The sequence below is a fragment of the Physella acuta genome, unplaced genomic scaffold, assembly GCF_028476545.2.
Source record: "Physella acuta isolate Inbredline_101_S28 unplaced genomic scaffold, ASM2847654v3 ptg000493l, whole genome shotgun sequence".
Lineage (NCBI taxonomy): Eukaryota > Metazoa > Mollusca > Gastropoda > Physidae > Physella > Physella acuta.
This window is the reverse complement of record NW_026732012.1, coordinates 127,135-145,000: the sequence shown is the minus strand read 5'-3', so window position 1 is coordinate 145,000 and position 17,866 is coordinate 127,135. Positions and strand designations below refer to the sequence as shown.

General features: G+C 32.6%; 1 protein-coding gene and 1 long non-coding RNA gene across 2 annotated transcripts in view; both read right to left on the bottom strand.

The window, feature by feature from the left end:
• The window catches only part of LOC131944432 (uncharacterized), a 1,553-nt gene extending 816 nt beyond the window's left edge, over positions 1 to 737 (bottom strand). Inside the window, exons 1-2 of the long non-coding RNA XR_009387022.1 lie at positions 658 to 737; positions 291 to 335 (exon numbers count right to left, since the gene is read on the bottom strand). This is a non-coding gene — a long non-coding RNA (uncharacterized LOC131944432). The remainder of the gene's footprint in view (positions 1 to 290; positions 336 to 657) is intronic.
• Positions 738 to 1,084: 347 nt separating this feature from the next.
• LOC131944434 (uncharacterized) lies at positions 1,085 to 10,402 on the bottom strand. The gene is made up of 12 exons (XM_059305034.1): positions 10,310 to 10,402; positions 8,566 to 9,201; positions 8,003 to 8,102; positions 7,584 to 7,729; positions 6,916 to 7,006; positions 5,710 to 5,813; positions 4,601 to 4,644; positions 3,676 to 3,791; positions 3,077 to 3,357; positions 2,637 to 2,762; positions 2,031 to 2,140; positions 1,085 to 1,208 (listed from the first exon to the last, which is right to left on the bottom strand). Exons 1-12 carry the CDS (start codon positions 10,400 to 10,402, stop codon positions 1,085 to 1,087), a joined length of 1,971 nt encoding a protein of 656 aa, XP_059161017.1.
• Positions 10,403 to 17,866: the final 7,464 nt, after the last annotated feature.

Below are 17,866 nucleotides of genomic sequence, written 5' to 3'. Positions count from 1 at the left end.
TAGGTAGGTAGGTAGGTATGTAGGTAGGTAGGTAGGTAGGTAGGTAGGTAGGTAGGTAGGTAGGTAGGTAGGTAGGTAGGTAGGTAGGTAGGTAGGTAGGTAGGTAGGTAGGTAGGTAGGTAGGTAGGTAGGTAGGTAGGTAGGTAGGTAGGTAGGTAGGTAGGTAGGTAGGTAGGTAGGTAAGTAGGTAGGTAGGTAGGTAGGTAGGTACTTAGGTAAAGTGGGTAGTTCAAATTTCACTTGGTTAATTTTAAACTCTAATTAACTAAATCTCAAATGTAACTACTCACACTATACAGGATTTTCCATATTCTTGCTGCTGTCTTGAATTTGCACTGTCAAAGATATATTAATTTTGTTCAAATACTTTTATTACTTTTAGGTGTTAGGTAGGGAAGTAGTCTCGTTAGGTAGGTAGGGTAGGCAGGTAGAGTAGGCAAGTAGAGTAGGCAAGTACGGTACGGTGTGGTGTGGTATGGTAGGGTAGGGTAGGGTATGGTAGGGTAGGGTAGGGTAGGGTAGGGTAGGGTATGGTAGGGTAAGGTAGGGTATGGTTGGGTAGGATAGGGTAAGGGAGGGCTATTGATTATATGCATTTACTATGTGGTGATTTGTATACAAGGAACCAGATAACACACACATATACTTGACACTTACTGGATATATGCACCTGATGATTCTATTCCAAATTCGAACACATATACATTCTTTACTCTCGTTAAGTTCTGTATTTTTCTAAAACAAAACAAAAATACAATTTTTATTATATAAATATTAGCCGTCCATGCCAGACCCTGCACTGGCCTCTGTTAAAAACCTATGTGTAAATAAGGGGTCTCCAAACTTTTCAGCCCTAAGACCGCATTAGCTATCAAATATCAGTTCGAAGGCCAGAGTTTTTTTAGGCATCTAATTGTCCCGCCTCCCTTTTCCCGGAGAGAAAAAAGTCTGAAAGAGCCAACAACACACTCGAGGTCCAAGTTTGTTCTCAAATTGTTCTTTACTTAGTTTTATTGAAAATTGAAAATGTTTGTTCACACAGGCAAGTTGTTGCAAAATTTGAAAGGTACTTCGATGCATATATTTAAATATTTGGAAATTCTTCATTGGGCAAAAATTTATAAAAACCCAACCGCCCTTCTTTGAACTGGTCTCTATGGCGTTCATTTGCTTGCAGTTCAGTGACCTCCAGCTGCAGTTCAACTGGCCTATTGGTCATATTTGCTTAAAATGGGTTTTGAAACAGTCTCAGTTTTTCTGCCTTTGAATCCAAGCCAGAAAGCCGCTACTGAAACTGCAGCAGGAGGTCCTTGAAGATCTCGCATGCAAATGACCCGAGGGACTCCGCTGTTGCGTCAGCCATGAAGACCTTTTGCCATACATGTTATGTAGGGAAGCCAGCTCTTGTGTTATGTTCGTGTCTTAATCAACAACTGTAATGAATACAAGCATTTGAGAGGTCAGCTGTCCAGGATTCATCCATTGCAATTGAAAAATTGCGGAATTTGTTTGCATTTTAAAGCAAGCGCAAACTAAAACGCCAACGCCAATACAAACACAAAAACAAACGTAATACAAACGAAAACACAAACATAAACGGAAACATAATCTATAATCTATCGCACTGTATAAAATGAACGTATGTACCATAGCGCTCACAGGATAGCCCATGTGCCAAATCGGACCCTGCCTGGGCGCCGGCGGACGTGCCTGATTCAATTTAAAGAACGATTATAATACTCATAGCTCTTCAGCAAAATAAGAGATAGAAGTAAATATAGAGGACATTTAGGATGGGCTTCTAAACTGTTATTGATTATTAAAAATAATTACTAAATAGTGCTTTCAGTGTCTAAAATAAACAAAAGGCCAATATTTAAAATATACGTGTTTTACCTACCACAGTGCACTTTATCAGTTGATTTATGTAATTTTTTTTTTCTACAAATTAATTAAAAGTATTTTTTCCCCGATGTACTCAATCATACCACTATTGTTTGCAATGTAAAAAAAAACTTGAGAAGGCTTACCTGTGTTTATTTAATGCAATAAGTGAAACTGAATCATACTGAAACCAACCCACCTTTTCAGAATTTTTAAAAGTTGTTCCAGGCAAGTGATATTTACAATGGTGTCTGTTCTGTAAATAATGAAACTCTTTTAAAAATTTAAAGCTTAAAAGATCTGGAAATTTCATACAATGACAAAAATTGTACTTATTGTTCTAAAATATTATGTTAACCCCAAACATAAAGACATGTAAATTACAAACATTTTAGTTGCGTAGAAAAGACAAATTAATTTATATACATATTTTTTTCGATAACGAAAATGCAAGGGCATTATAAGGATAATAAAAGTCCACCCGCCCTGTAATTTCCAGCTTGGTTGACTATGATTAAGAATTTTACAGATTCAAACTAAACTCAGTATTTCACAAGCCTTATCTTTTAGACTATACATGTCTAGAGCTTTCGCTTTCCTATAATAAACACCAGGTATAGAAACTTTATTTATCAATCGATTACAGCCAAGCATAAGTGTTTTCTAAAAGGTTTCAGTATGACAATGTGGAAGTTAGTATGGCTCTAACGATATTCGATACTGTTAATATGCTATTACATTATATTCCTTACTTTAGAAAATACACCCTGGTCGATGTATTCCAAAATATGTAAGTCCTCTTCAAGTATCAAGCGAATAAAATCCGAGCAGTCATCTGCAACGGCTTGATTTATGACTTGACTTGTAAGCTCTGAATCCTAACAGTGAATATAAAAAGCTATACAAAAACTATAGCTTAATATAAAAAGAAAATAACAAACTTCAATATTGATATAATATAGTGAAATTATTAGTTTGATTATAATTTGAAATTATAAAAAGTATCACTTTTAATAACTTAAAATCAATATAACACACACACACACACACACACACACACACACACACACACATATATATATATATATATATATATATATATATATATATATATATATATATATATATTCGAATTATAACTGTGAAGAATTTTTTTAAATAAATTCAATGACGTATTAAATACTCCACTTACCCATTGCCAGATATCGGCAAATTCCCGAGCTTTTTCGAGGCAATTTACTTTCAGACACAGCAAAAAATACTCTAACGTTTTTGATGCTTTCCCTGTTGCGGCTGTTTGGTCAGTGGGTAGTTTCGTGTTTGTGGTGGGCTGGTCATCGGTGGAAAACTTGACTTCAGACAAAGATCGGCTAGTGTCAGGCACAGATTGGTCTCTATCAGAATACGAACTGCTTGTTGTTTGAGAGTTGAGATTCCCATCTAGTCTATGGTTGTTAAGAGCTGGAATTGTTTCTGAAAATATCAGATGAATGAATGTATATATACACACATATATAAATATTTATAAATAAATAAATAAATAAATAAATAAATAAATATATATATATATATATATATATATATATATATATATATATATATATATATATATATATATATATATATATATATATATACAGATAGATTTATTTTTCTGGCAATGTGTAAAAACTGGCATTCTTTAGAATACCTAGGCAATGTATACACTGCCTGAAATGGGTCATCAAAGTATGACGCGGTTGTTTATGTCCAGGGGGTTATGTCCAGGGGGTTTGACAGGGAGCTACTTACTTCTAATAGCCGACAAGATAATTCTTGCGATATCGTCTTTTTCTTTGTCATAGCGTCCTTCTATAGTAAATATTGATATCAGTTTCTCTTTCAGTTCTTTCGTTAACATTTTCAAGCTATAAAGATAAATGCCAAATAATAACTATTTAAATTGTGAACATTTGTTTTTAATAACATAATAAACAAATTAGAAGATTCAACATTTTATTAAAAAAGAACAGTGAATCTCCATCCATCAATAGTATAAAGTACACTCCGTTTGAGATTAATGAAACACAAATAATTACGCAATAGTATTAGCGTGTGGTACCTCAACATATGAGATACTTTAGAAAGAGCTAAAATTCTATTTGACCATACGAGTAGAGTACCTGTGTTAGAAGAATTAACTGTCATTTGAAAAAAAACAAGCACATAATTCATTACTGATTGTGCATGAAAGCTATTTAAGGACACTGTACAGGTTTATTTAAACGGCCTGTTTGGAAAAGTCGAGAAAGTATGGAAAGCGTCGCAAAAAAATAAAACAAATTTCAACGAAGAGAAAAGTAGTTACGAAAACTAAGCTAAACTAACAAAACAGTATAATAGTGTAACATTAGGTTTAATTATGAAATTTAAGTTTCGATACATATAGGGATAAAGTGTAGCGCAAAGAGTAAACGTCCTCTGCCTATCTCCTCAACACTGTAAAACGAATTTATCTCCTTGCATTACCTTTATCATGTTATTAAACAATATTTTCATTTATAAATGCACTTGTTTTATTTTTTTAAAAATACATATCAAAGCAACTTGGGTTGCAAATAGGGTCGCATTTTACGGACTTGAAAAAATTAACGGCATATCAAATTAATTTCATTAAAACAACTTGCTTAAGGTACTTTAGTAATCTATTATTACATATTAGTTTTGGTTTAAATACCTGTCAAGCTTTTTCCACAACGCTTCTGTACTTTTGTCAATGTCCTGCCATGGGAATAAACATTTATTTTTAAATACATACAAATACACACAGAAAAATAAAGTCGTTTCACCTAAGCTATCACGCATATATTGTTACATAACCTTAAGTGAGCGGCTTTTCCATAGCTGTCAATATGTTTTTCAATTTTTTTTAAAATAGTTACATGTTTAAACAAATATAATAGCGCAGGAAAAGGGAATCGGGCACCAAATGAATAGTGTGAGTAAAATAGAAAGTGACATTTTTTTTTTCTAAAGGAAATATTAATTGGCTTTTTTTTTAATAAATCTGAAATAGCGTTAAATACTACCTCCCGTAACCGGATATCGTTAATGTATCAATAGAAAACAGCGAATAAGATACGATCATATAACTATGTATGAAATTTCGTCTAGCTAACTGAAACTGTACTCATGCTATGTTGTATTTTAATCTTTTTCGAAACCAGAAATATAGTAGGCCTACCAATCTAGTAAATTGGATGTCATTAAAAATTTAAAAGTGATTAAAGTAGGCTACACGATCTTTGACTTCCATACGAAATGTCGTCAACTGAACGAATTCTTAAGTTATTGTGTTCAATATTAACGGAAATTGTTCAAAATTTTTAAAGAATCCGGAATATACACGCTAACCTTTTTATGTTAAATTTGTTTAACCTAAATTCAATGGTACTTAATTTTTCACCTCTAAAGATGCTGGAAGGAAAGTAGTTACAGCTCCATTTACCGGAAATCGGTTATAAAATAAAACTATAACTTTAATATAATATTTCAATATGATATTTGATCATCATATTAAACTGTAATCAAAAGTTTACAGACACACATACAGAGACATTGAAAAACTAAGTTTGTTTAAAATTTATGAAAATCTCGATTTAGATTTGTTCACGATTACAATACACATTATAGGGAGGTATAAAAGTGAAAAAAGTTGTAAAAAATTAATCTAATTATTGTTTACGTTTACAATACTTTCTCTATACTCTGCATATGAGAAAGTAATGATTCACAAATATACACAAAAAAACGCACAATTTTAAAAAAAAATAATATTAAGTAGACCTTCATTAGGACAACTGGTATGTTTGATTTGCATTGATAGACTATAGACTCGAAGTCGCGGTTTGTGTCGTTCATAAAAATAGCTGATTGAAATGTTATTTTGTCTGAAAAGAAAAGCATACACATAGCATTCTGTCAATATCTTTATATATATATATATATATATATATATATATATATATATATATATATATATATATATATATATATATATATGTAGCCTACATTTAGCTTTTTCTAGATACATAGAAATATTGGTTTAATATTTCATTCATAACCAGAACTAGACTACCCGTTATCTAGTTAGATAACTGTGGGTTTCGGGGGGTCATCCATAAATAACATCACGTCTGCCAGCACTTATCATCCAAAAATAACCAGACCCCACAGACGTTTTTTATATTTTAAAAACTCTACTAAACTCTACTTCACCTGCCCAGTGCACCGCCAAGTCTCAGACATGTTTGTATTTTTAAAAAAAAAACGATTCCGGCTGAGCATGGCTCTAACCACACTATTCCTTTCATATGATGAAAAAAATAGAAACAGGTGAACTCTACTTCACCTACCCTGTGCCCCGCGAGGTCCTGATAGTCAACCTTATCATTCACATATAGGCCTTAAGAAAAAATAATTGAAAACATAGTTGTAAAAAAAAGGTCATTGTTCTAAACTTTTATAATTAATGTGGTGAATCTACAAATGAATATATCAATAAATTAATTAACGGCTTTAAATTAGTTTGTAATTAACAGTGCATTTAAGAAGGAACAATATTTACCACCTAAAATCTTATTTTACAGCTCTACACATAATGCAGATTCTCCCCAATAACAAATCAAATAAACAAACAAACAAAAAAATTAGTTATCAAACGTCACTATTCAGTCAAAGTTTAGTCATTGTTCTAAAACTTTAAAATTAATGTGGTTAATCTATCTGTGAATAAATCAAAAAATTAATTAACGTCTTTATATTAATGTGTGATTAACAGTCTCTCTGCAATCAAATTATTCTCTACCGACATACTATTTTACAGCCCCCATATAGAGCAGTTTCCTTACAGTACCCAATCAGACAAACAAAAAAATAAATATTCAAACATGTAAACAAACTTGAGTTTTAGTAGTACAATCATAATATTATTCAAACACATTTGCGTAGAATCGAATATTGCTATCACATAACAAATAAAAAATTCTATACTTGTTTTAAACGCCTCAAGATTATTTTGCTCTTCATTCTTTAAATATCTGTTTCCATCTAAGTCGAATAGGAAGTAATCTTTGCAGAAGTCCTGGGTATTATAACACAAATGTAATTAATTTTTATTAGCTGTACATTAATTTTTTGATTCATTATTCAACATTTCAAGTACCTGAAATTTTTATTTTCTAGAATACTAAAAATGTTTTTATGCGCCGGCGCCCGGACATTGTGCAATTTGTCGCCCCGAGCTAGACTGTGAGCACTGTGCGTTTATGTTTGCGTTTGTGTTTTCTTTGTATTTGGGTTTGGTTTGCGTTTGTGGTTGGGTTTGTGTTTGGATTCGGTTTGTTTTCGCTTTCTTTGTTTGTTTGCGTTTGTGTTTGTGTTGTGTTTGCGTTGGCGTTTATGGCTGGGTTTGTGTTGGTGTTTTCGTTTGTGTTTGTATTTGTGTTTGCGTTTGTGTTATGTTTGCGTTTTTGTGTTTTTGTTTTAGTTGGTTGTGGTTGGGGTTGGGGTTGGCAAGGTCGTGTATCTGCTGATTACTAAACACACATGTCACGGTCCTTTACCGATAGGTTTTTCACAAAGGCCAGTGCAGGGCCTGGCCGGGACGGCTAGTGATATTTTAAAGTTAATACTATTTTAAAGCAACCAAAGTATGATACATTTTGGCGTTTTCCCCTTGGAACACAACTGGAGCGTCCGAATATTGCTGGGTCGTGTTCTTTTGCTTCAAAAGATGATTGGATCAAACATTTGTGGACGGATTTTAGATAATCTTCGCTATTGCTTTCTACAAACAGCCAAAATTCTGAAAAAAATGTATGTAACATGGATTGAAATTTATACTTTCGAATTATCTTTATATATATATATATATATATATATATATATATATATATATATATATATATATATATATATATATATATATATATATATATATATATATATATATATATATATATATAAAGTAACATGTAAGCTCTGAGAAAGTACAGAATACACACAAAAACGATGGCTGATATAGCCAAATAAATAATATCCAAAATAATACACATAGGGCTTTTTTGCTTAGCTGTACCGTTGTTTACAACAAATTTTAGCAAATCCTTTATGAAGTCGTTTCTTTCTGAATAGATGCCGGTTCCATCGTTCGTGTTTGCAAACAAATAAAGGGCCAACTGGGAAATATAAAAAGGCGTCGTACAGTTTATATGTGTATTGCATATGTTAAGATTATGGATAAATTTAAACTACAATTTAAACTTTTTAAATGTATTAACAGTATAATGCAGGAGTGGGCAAAGTGCGGCCCATGGGCCACATGCAGCCCGCCACAGAGTTTTTTTTGGCCCGCCAGACACCCAGAAAACCCCGTCTTGAACTGAGATTTGCTTCATGTCCGCGACCGAAAGTTCGTCTCGTGTTTTTTTCTATTAGAGCGTCTATGTCAATGAGCTTGCGCAAGTACTGAAAATACGTACTTTCCGGTTTGTAAGTTTGATTTCAGTTTTGTCTATGCAACATTTTAAACGATGCGGCCCTCCGCTAAAATCCGCTACCACAAAGTGGCCCTCGAGCCAAAACATGTGCCATCCCCTGATATAATGCTATTCGTAAAATAAATGTTATAATTATTTTTACCTTTGTTGATATTTTTATGTTCCACTCTTTTTTAAACAATTGTTTTGAATCTTTTGTGAAAACCTTACTGGATTTTCTTGTTGATTTTTTTGGTAACCTTTTTGATGAATTTCTTGTTGATTCATTTGTAAAACCAACGGTTAGCTCTTTTCTAAAACCATTTTTTGACTCTTTTGTTAAACGGTTTGTTGGTGCTCTTGTAAAATCAATTGTTGGCTCTTGTGCAAAACTATTTGTTGCCTCTCTTGTAAATCTATTTGTTGACTCTTCTTTAAACCCATTTGTTGGCTCGTTTGTAAAAAAATTTGTTGGCTCTTTTGAAAAACCATTTGTTAGATCTTTTGTTAAGCTATTTGTTGGCTCTTTTGTAAAACCATTTGTTGATTCTTGTGTAAAACTATATGTTGGCTCTCTTGTAAAATCATTTGCTGACTCTTTTGTGAAAGCATTTGTTGGCTCTTGTGCAAAACTATTTGTTTGCTCTTTTGTAAAACCATTTGTTGGTTCTTGTGTAAAACTATATGTTGGCTCTCTTGTAAAATCATTTGTTGCCTCTTGTGCAAAACGTTTTGCTGGCTGTTTCGTAAAACTATTTGTTGGCTCTTTTGTCAACACCGGCCATGTCTGAGTCTCTATCTGAGAGAGTATTATAAACATTCTTTTATACTTTAATACAATACACATTTATTTGGAAATACTTTTTTTTCACTTATTGGAATATAGTTATTAATTCGCTTTTTTAAATTACAAAAATGGCGAACAAGTTAAACATAAAATATCTTCACATTAACTTAATACATTGCATGGTTTACAACTTTTACACTTTTGTTCTTCATATGGCTAATCTTATTTGTAAAATGCATTCCCACCGCATTACCTTTTGCTTAAAGCTGGAATAATTTTGGCTTAGATGGGTTGTCTTAGACCCGGTTTTTTCGCTCCGCTGTGAAAACAAAGTTGTTCCAAGAAAATTACGAACTATTAATATGTGAGAAAGTAAGTAAAAATATTGTATTAGCAGGAAACATTTTTTTTAAAAAATACATAACATCGAAATTTTAAAAGTATTTTACTAAATAACTTAAACATATTTTTTTACATTTTGAAACTGTGTATATTTGCGTGAATACCTCCTGTGTAAGTCTGTAAGCGATGTATGTAGAAATGCGTGTTATTTGTGTGTTTTTGAAGGATGCGTGAAGGTGTGTAATAGTGTATGTATTTTGGAGTAGGGGGTCGTCCATAAATAACGTCACACTCGTGGGGGGAGGGGGGGGTTCCGTAATTTTTTGACGGTGTGATGAGGGGGAGGGGGGGGGGGGGGTCAGATGGTGCGATGTCACACTTTTGCATTATAAAAAAGCAATGTTAGAAAACGAATTTTAGATGTTATTTCTCGTTTTAGAAAACTGTTTTAATACATTGTAATAGGAATTGATTAAAATACTCTATTTTGACAGAGTTCAGACAAGATTTTAGAAAAATATTGACGTTTAAAAAAATTCAACTGCAATTTTGAGGGGGGTTGCAAGCTGATGTGTGACGTCATTATAGGGGAGGTGGTCTGGCTTTTTGTGACCATGTGTGACGGAGTGGAAGGGGAAGGTAAAAATCTTCAAAAAACCGTAACGTCATTTATGGATGACCCCTAATATTAGTTGTTGTGCAAAAATATTTATGCTATGGATGAGTGTTGGTGTCATTTTCTTTAAGCATTTGTGTCTAGTCGTGTGTTAAAACATACCGTTGAGAGAGGCCTTTTCCGATACTTTTTAACAGGGCTGGTTATATCAGAGCCCCACTGTTTTCGTGGGGAAACTTTGTTGGTCGACGCCATTACACCTATGTTTTAACGATACAAGTATACACATTTATTTTTAAGGTAGAATCATATATATTTTAATATCCTAATATATAAAAGCCCATGTGCGCACTTCTTTCTCTCTCTCTTTATGTTCGCAACATTTGTTAGGCAATGTGATCTGTAAGTTCAACAATATATGGAGAACTTAAAGATACTAAATTTTGTTAAAAATAATATGGTGCGTGTTTGAAATGTATAAATTAAATTTTATTTAAAGAAATAAAAATAAAGGCATATTCGAATGTAGAAACACAATTTTAATTATGCAACCGGAAAAGCAGTTATTGTTGTGAAAAAGCGCAAGAAAACAATGACGTCACAAAACTTTTTATGATGGTGTGTGACGAGGAGGGATAGGTTAAAATCGTCCAAAAAGCGTGACCAATTGGATGACCAATTTACAAAATATTTTTCTCAAACAAGTGTAACATTGAAATATATAGGCCAATAATTCACGTGTAACTGGTACCGACGGCTAGTTCATAAAATAAAAGTGAACTTAAACGTGAAGCTAAACCTTAGCTTTGACCGAAACCTTAACATTCCCCTTGATATTGATATTGATATTGATATTGATATTGATATTGATATTGATATTGATATTGATATTGATATTGATATTGATATTGATATTGATATTGATATTGATATTGATATTGATATTGATATTGATATTGATATTGATATTGATATTGATATTGATATTGATATTGATATTGATATTGATATTGATATTGATATTGATATTGATATTGATATTGATATTGATATTGATATTGATATTGATATTGATATTGATATTGATATTGATATTGATATTGATATTGATATTGATATTGATATTGATATTGATATTGATATTGATATTGATATTGATATTGATATTGATATTGATATTGATATTGATATTGATATTGATATTGATATTGATATTGATATTGATATTGATATTGATATTGATATTGATATTGATATTGATATTGATATTGATATTGATATTGATATTGATATTGATATTGATATTGATATTGATATTGATATTGATATTGATATTGATATTGATATTGATATTGATATTGATATTGATATTGATATTGATATTGATATTGATATTGATATTGATATTGATATTGATATTGATATTGATATTGATATTGATATTGATATTGATATTGATATTGATATTGATATTGATATTGATATTGATATTGATATTGATATTGATATTGATATTGATATTGATATTGATATTGATATTGATATTGATATTGATATTGATATTGATATTGATATTGATATTGATATTGATATTGATATTGATATTGATATTGATATTGATATTGATATTGATATTGATATTGATATTGATATTGATATTGATATTGATATTGATATTGATATTGATATTGATATTGATATTGATATTGATATTGATATTGATATTGATATTGATATTGATATTGATATTGATATTGATATTGATATTGATATTGATATTGATATTGATATTGATATTGATATTGATATTGATATTGATATTGATATTGATATTGATATTGATATTGATATTGATATTGATATTGATATTGATATTGATATTGATATTGATATTTATATTGACCTCGTCCTCGACCTCGACCTCGACCTCGACTTTAACCTTAACCTTAACCTTAACCTTAACCTTAACCTTAACCTTAACCTTAACCTTAACCTTAACCTTAACCTTAACCTTAACCTTAACCTTAACCTTAACCTTAACCTTAACCTTAACCTTAACCTTAACCTTAACCTTAACCTTAACCTTAACCTTAACCTTAACCTTAACCTTAACCTTAACCTTAACCTTAACCTTAACCTTAACCTTAACCTTAACCTTAACCTTAACCTTAACCTTAACCTTAACCTTAACCTTAACCTTAACCTTAACCTTAACCTTAACCTTAACCTTAACCTTAACCTTAACCTTAACCTTAACCTTAACCTTAACCTTAACCTTAACCTTTAAATGTTTCAATATGTTTATCGTTTTTTTTTTTTTTTTTAAATTGAAGAAATCTTTAACACCCGCTTACTAAACGAAATAAAACATTTTTAAAAAAATTATGATTTCCTTTTTTCAGATATATTATTTTAACATTAATTATTACTACACGGTCTCTCCATAGAGTTCAAATATCAAATAAGTTAATTTAAAATGAAAAAAAATCCAACTAAAAGTAAAGTTTCTTTATTAAGAATTAGGGATAAAGTCAAAACTCCTTTAAACAGGTTAAAACTTAACTATATTATTTATTTACCACTAGTTAGCACCAGGCTTAATAGAAGCGTAGCGAGTGGAGGCGGGGGGTACTTATGTCCCCGGGCGCCGACCTTAGGGGTCGCCAAAATAGGTTGGAAAAACAAATTAAAATGTCATTTTAGCTGCATTTTTGCCTTATAAACAGTTTGAGGGGGGGGGTGTGCAATCGAAAGTTTAAGGTGGGGGGCGGGTTAAAATTGAAACTTTGCTGAGGGGGGCGCCAAATTGAAAGTTTGTCCCCGGGCGCCGGGAAGGGTAGCTACGCCTCTCCTCTGAGACTTAATATTGAGTGAATAAAAAGATCACTGCTTTTTATTTCAAGTTAGAAATGTATTAAACAGTATTATTAAATGTCATTGAACGAGTTTTTAGAAAATCACGCAGCGTGAAGTCTCAGCTGTACACGGAAGTTCATCGAAAGAAATGCAAAGCGTCTAAATCAAACACGTTTCATTTTGACTTATTCGAATAGAGTCAACAGACCCAGTGCAAGTAGCAAAAAAGTAACAAAAAAGAATACAGACCAGGAACGTTTAGTTATAAAGAAAACTGCAACGTCAGTAATGTAATATTCAATTTATTGATATACTGCATATAATGGCTGATATATTAAAATCGTCACACGGATTTTAATATATATCGACGTATGATAAATTAGCTGTAGAGAAATAAGAAATTGCCTCTACAGCAACGCTTTTATAAGATTTTATTACACGCCTTTTTTTTAACTTTGTCTGTCGTGCTTTCTTCCCTATGGCTAGAACAATTTTGACCGCTCATACTTATTTGAAATTCTTATTTACTTCTTTTGGAGCATAGGGCCACAACCATAAACTTCTATTTCGTCCTGTCCCCAACTGTTGATTTTGGTATATTCCAAGACATCCTTGTTGTCTTTAGTTGTCGAGAAGACTTCGCCTCCAAGTCTGTCTTGTGCGCCCTCTCTTTCGTTTTCCCAGGGTTTCCACTCAAGCACCTGGTATGTCACTTTTGAGTAAGTCTTTCGCAGAGGACTCCTGTCTTGTCCATCTATATCAGTCTATATAATGCACTTTATTCTGCTAAGTTCTTTAAGACCTGGGTCTCTTCTCAATATAACAAAACCGCCTTGACATTTACATTTAGAAATCTGATTGGAATTTTTTTAGAAGATGGCAGAGGTTTTCTACATGACCGCAAAAAAAAACGTAGCGGGCTATATTAACTAGGACACGGATATTTTTGCCTCCTAAATTGATGATGTTGCTACCAAGGAGACGAGTTTCTCCACATGTTTTCTCGCCTTTCTTCTAGATTTACTGGTGCCACACGGTTATTTTTTGTTTTTGTTACCTCTCTCTCTGTTATTTGTTGATCATAACCCTAAGCGCCGTGAGGTGGCTCCCAACACATTCAATTGTTTCCAACTTATCTTGCAGCCTGTATTAAAGTAGTATACTACAACCCGCGAACTCTAGATTGTCTAGTTTTTCCGTGGGTGTCTAGTGTCTTTGTGTTCCAGAAATGGCATCGTCCGAGCACGTCAACTATACGAGAACTACACTAATAGAAAAGGCGACAAAATAGACATTCTTTTCTAACACCTATGGTGACATGGAATTCTTCCGACCGGTTCTCAGCATGGTAAAATTGGAATAAAAAGCCATTGTACAATTGCGGAATTGTTTTCACTAACTTTTCGGATACACTATAGTGTCTTAACATATTGTATATTGTTTGCCAATTTTCACTATGGAAGAACTCAAGTGGGGCTTGCCAATCTATCATCTGTTCTACAATAATTCCAAGTGGGGCTAACAAATCTATTCAAGATCTTTTCTTCCTATGCCTGCTTATTCATCTCTTAGGTTACGGTCAAATGCCTCTGTCATTCTGTCCCAAATATTACTCTGGTAAGGAGTTAACTTGCTTTGGACAACAAAGTAATACCCCTACATTTTCTACAATGTGAGATACGTTTGGCAAACTCAAAGTTGGTTGGCATCAATTAAGTACTAATAATATTCCGTACTATTATACACATATAGCTTGACGTTCACTTGGTGTGCAATTCCCCTTTCTACGAGATTCTATTATATTTTTAAAACTGTAAGTAGTTAAAAACAGATCAAAAAATTATGTCTATATCGCGAGTTGACATCCCCGTTAGCTTATATAAGAATTTTTACACAATGTTAAGGGGAGATCACTCCCGCTTTTTAAAATTTGTGTTTTTTTAGCGCTATTTCCATTCTGGAGAATTGCGTTATTAACCCGTCATTTCTGGATGGATGAATGTGTGTCCGCAGCTTTAAGTCGTATCTCCTCCTCAACCAAGCAATATCGAGGACTAGTTCCAAAAGCAATTATGTTAAGCAAGTTACGAGGATGAACATAGGCCATAAAAATTCCGGGTTTCTTTCATAGATTTCCCGGAAAAGCCAAAAAACCTCGAAAAAATGCAGTTTTTGGCCCATATCTCAGCAGCCAGACCACTTAGCGACTTGAAACATGTACCAATCGATTCCTGCCATAATTTCGAACAATATTGCCGAAGAAAGTTTTCAAAAATATTCTTTCGTTTCGTCACAAAAATATTTTTGAATTAATTAAAATTTGGACCGAATTAGTAGGCATTTTTATCCAACCACACCACACGCGTCATCACGTTCAATAGCTGCGCCATCACGTTCAATGGCTGCGTCATCACGTTCAGTAGCTAGGCGCGCAATGGTTTTTAGTCATGTAACTCTATTGTAAATAAAACATGTATTTTAACCAATGGTTTTACTAACCCTGCTCTTGATTTACGTTACGACAGAGCTATTTTTAGATAACATAAGGAAATTGCGCTAAAATTGTCACTAGACTTTTTAATTAACTTGTTTAACCCATATTATCCCAAGGTCTCAAATTTTTATAATTTTTTAAATGGTTTAGCTTTTGGGCACTGAATGAAGGAATTACTATACTTTTTTAAATATCGCTAGCAACGAACGGCACGATGTACATTTATTGAAAAAAAAATCATTTATCACGAAATATGGCTAATCACGCGAAAAATTAAGCTGTATACTGATTTTATATTGTTAGACCAACCCCTATGACTGAATCGTTTCACCTAAGTCGTGCCCGTTTTTATTATTCTGGTTTGTTATAATTTTAATATCACGCACTAGTAAATTTAAAGCTATACTAAATTAGTTTATATTCAATGGTATTAAATACTTCAGTTAGTGTAATAATACAATAACATATTAGTAAATATAGGTCAAGGTCATAATTAAATATCTATACATACTACTTAACACCCCAAAGTCAACACTTAACAAATTTAACAATTGTTTCACCATAAATAACCGTTTAACATAAACATTTGTATCTGTGTTTCTCGCTAATGTCAAATAAATGTGACGTTTGTGTAACAATCTACATAAATATAAGTCAAGGTCATAATTAAATATTTATAAATATTACTTAACACCCCAAAGTCAACAGTTACCAAAGTCAACAATTGTTTCATCATAAATGACCATTTAACATAAACATTTGCATATGTGTTTCTCGCTAGTGTCCAATAAATGTGACGTTTGTGTAACAATCTACATGGGATCTTTCGTTGCTAGCGTCCCATAAGAGGGATGCTTGTTGTATACTTGATATAACGAAGTAGTTAAAAACATTGTTACTCTTAAATTTTTATCAGATAGAAATATGGTACTGCTACAAGTTTTAAATGTATTTTGCACTTAAGATGTTAATATTTTAGAAGATATGCATTTTTCTGTGCGCATGTTTTCTTTTTTCTGCCATTTTGACAAGTCCTGCAAAGCCGGCGCTATAACATTTTTTCTAAATTATTTTTTTTCACAACACACACACAAATTCAATAGTCTAACCATTTTCAAGTACCATGTAACATAATGTGTGTTTTAACTAGGTTTTAATAAATTTTAGCATTTTGTTTTTACAAGCGTCCCATAAGTGGGACGCTAGAAGAAAATGGTTTAATGTAAACTAAAGGACTTTATCCTGACAAAAAAAATTGAGACTTGTTTTTTGTTTTTCAAATAGTGGTTAATTATTAATTAATAGATGTAATAGATTGAAATAATTGTGAGGTCAAGGGAACTCACTCTTCTGTATTAGTTATATTTATAATATTGTTATCTTGAGTGATGTCCCTTGGTACTTCCTTCCGTCCTCTCTGTGTGTTACCATCGTGATGTAGTTAGACCCAATAAACGTGTTATATACAACCACAGGCTTCTGTCGTCAATCTATTATAACTGGCGACGAAGGATAAACATCTACTAGAAAGAGCACCTACTTACGCAAAAAAGAGGTTTGCTAGAGCTTATTAGCTAATTATTTCTAGAATTATGGCGCTGTATGGCCAAATAAAAGAATTTGATGCGAATGATGAAATCATTCAAGATTACCTAGAGAGGTTAAGCTTTTACCTAGAAGCTAACAACGTGACGATAGAAGCCAAAAAGAGAGCTATTTTGTTAACAGTCATAGGGCCTCAACAATTTAGGCTACTAAAAGACTTATGCGCACCAGCTAGTCTAACTACCAAGAGCTTTAACGAGCTGAGCAAATTGCTAACAGACCACCATGCGCCTACCCCATCAAAGTTTTTATGTAGAGCTAGATTTGACAGTAGGACTCGTCAACCAAACGAGTCAATATCAGAATATGTTGCTGCTTTACGTCATTTAAGTGAATTTTGTGAATTCGGCGATACGCTGTCTGACAGACTATGTGAAAAGTTTGTGACAGGTGTAAACAGCCCTGATATTCAAAGAAAGTTGCTGCTCGAGTCAGATCTAAAATTGGAAAAAGCAATACAACTTGCAATGTCATTCCAGCAGTCATCAGATGCGGCGAGATCTTTAGCACCTTCAGAGATCCATGCAGTAAACAGCAGGTTAGTCAATAAACATCAACCCCATCAGAGCATTCCAACTTATGCTAAACAGCCTGCTCGTTCAAATCCTAGATCTAAATCTAGTAATAATTATCAAAAATGTCATCGATGCAAAGGTCCCCATGCATCTCATCGGTGCAAGTTCAAGTCTGCAACTTGTTATAAGTGCAGTAAGCAAGGTCACATTGCCAAGGCCTGCTTTGCAAAGTCTTCGTCTGTTGCTAAA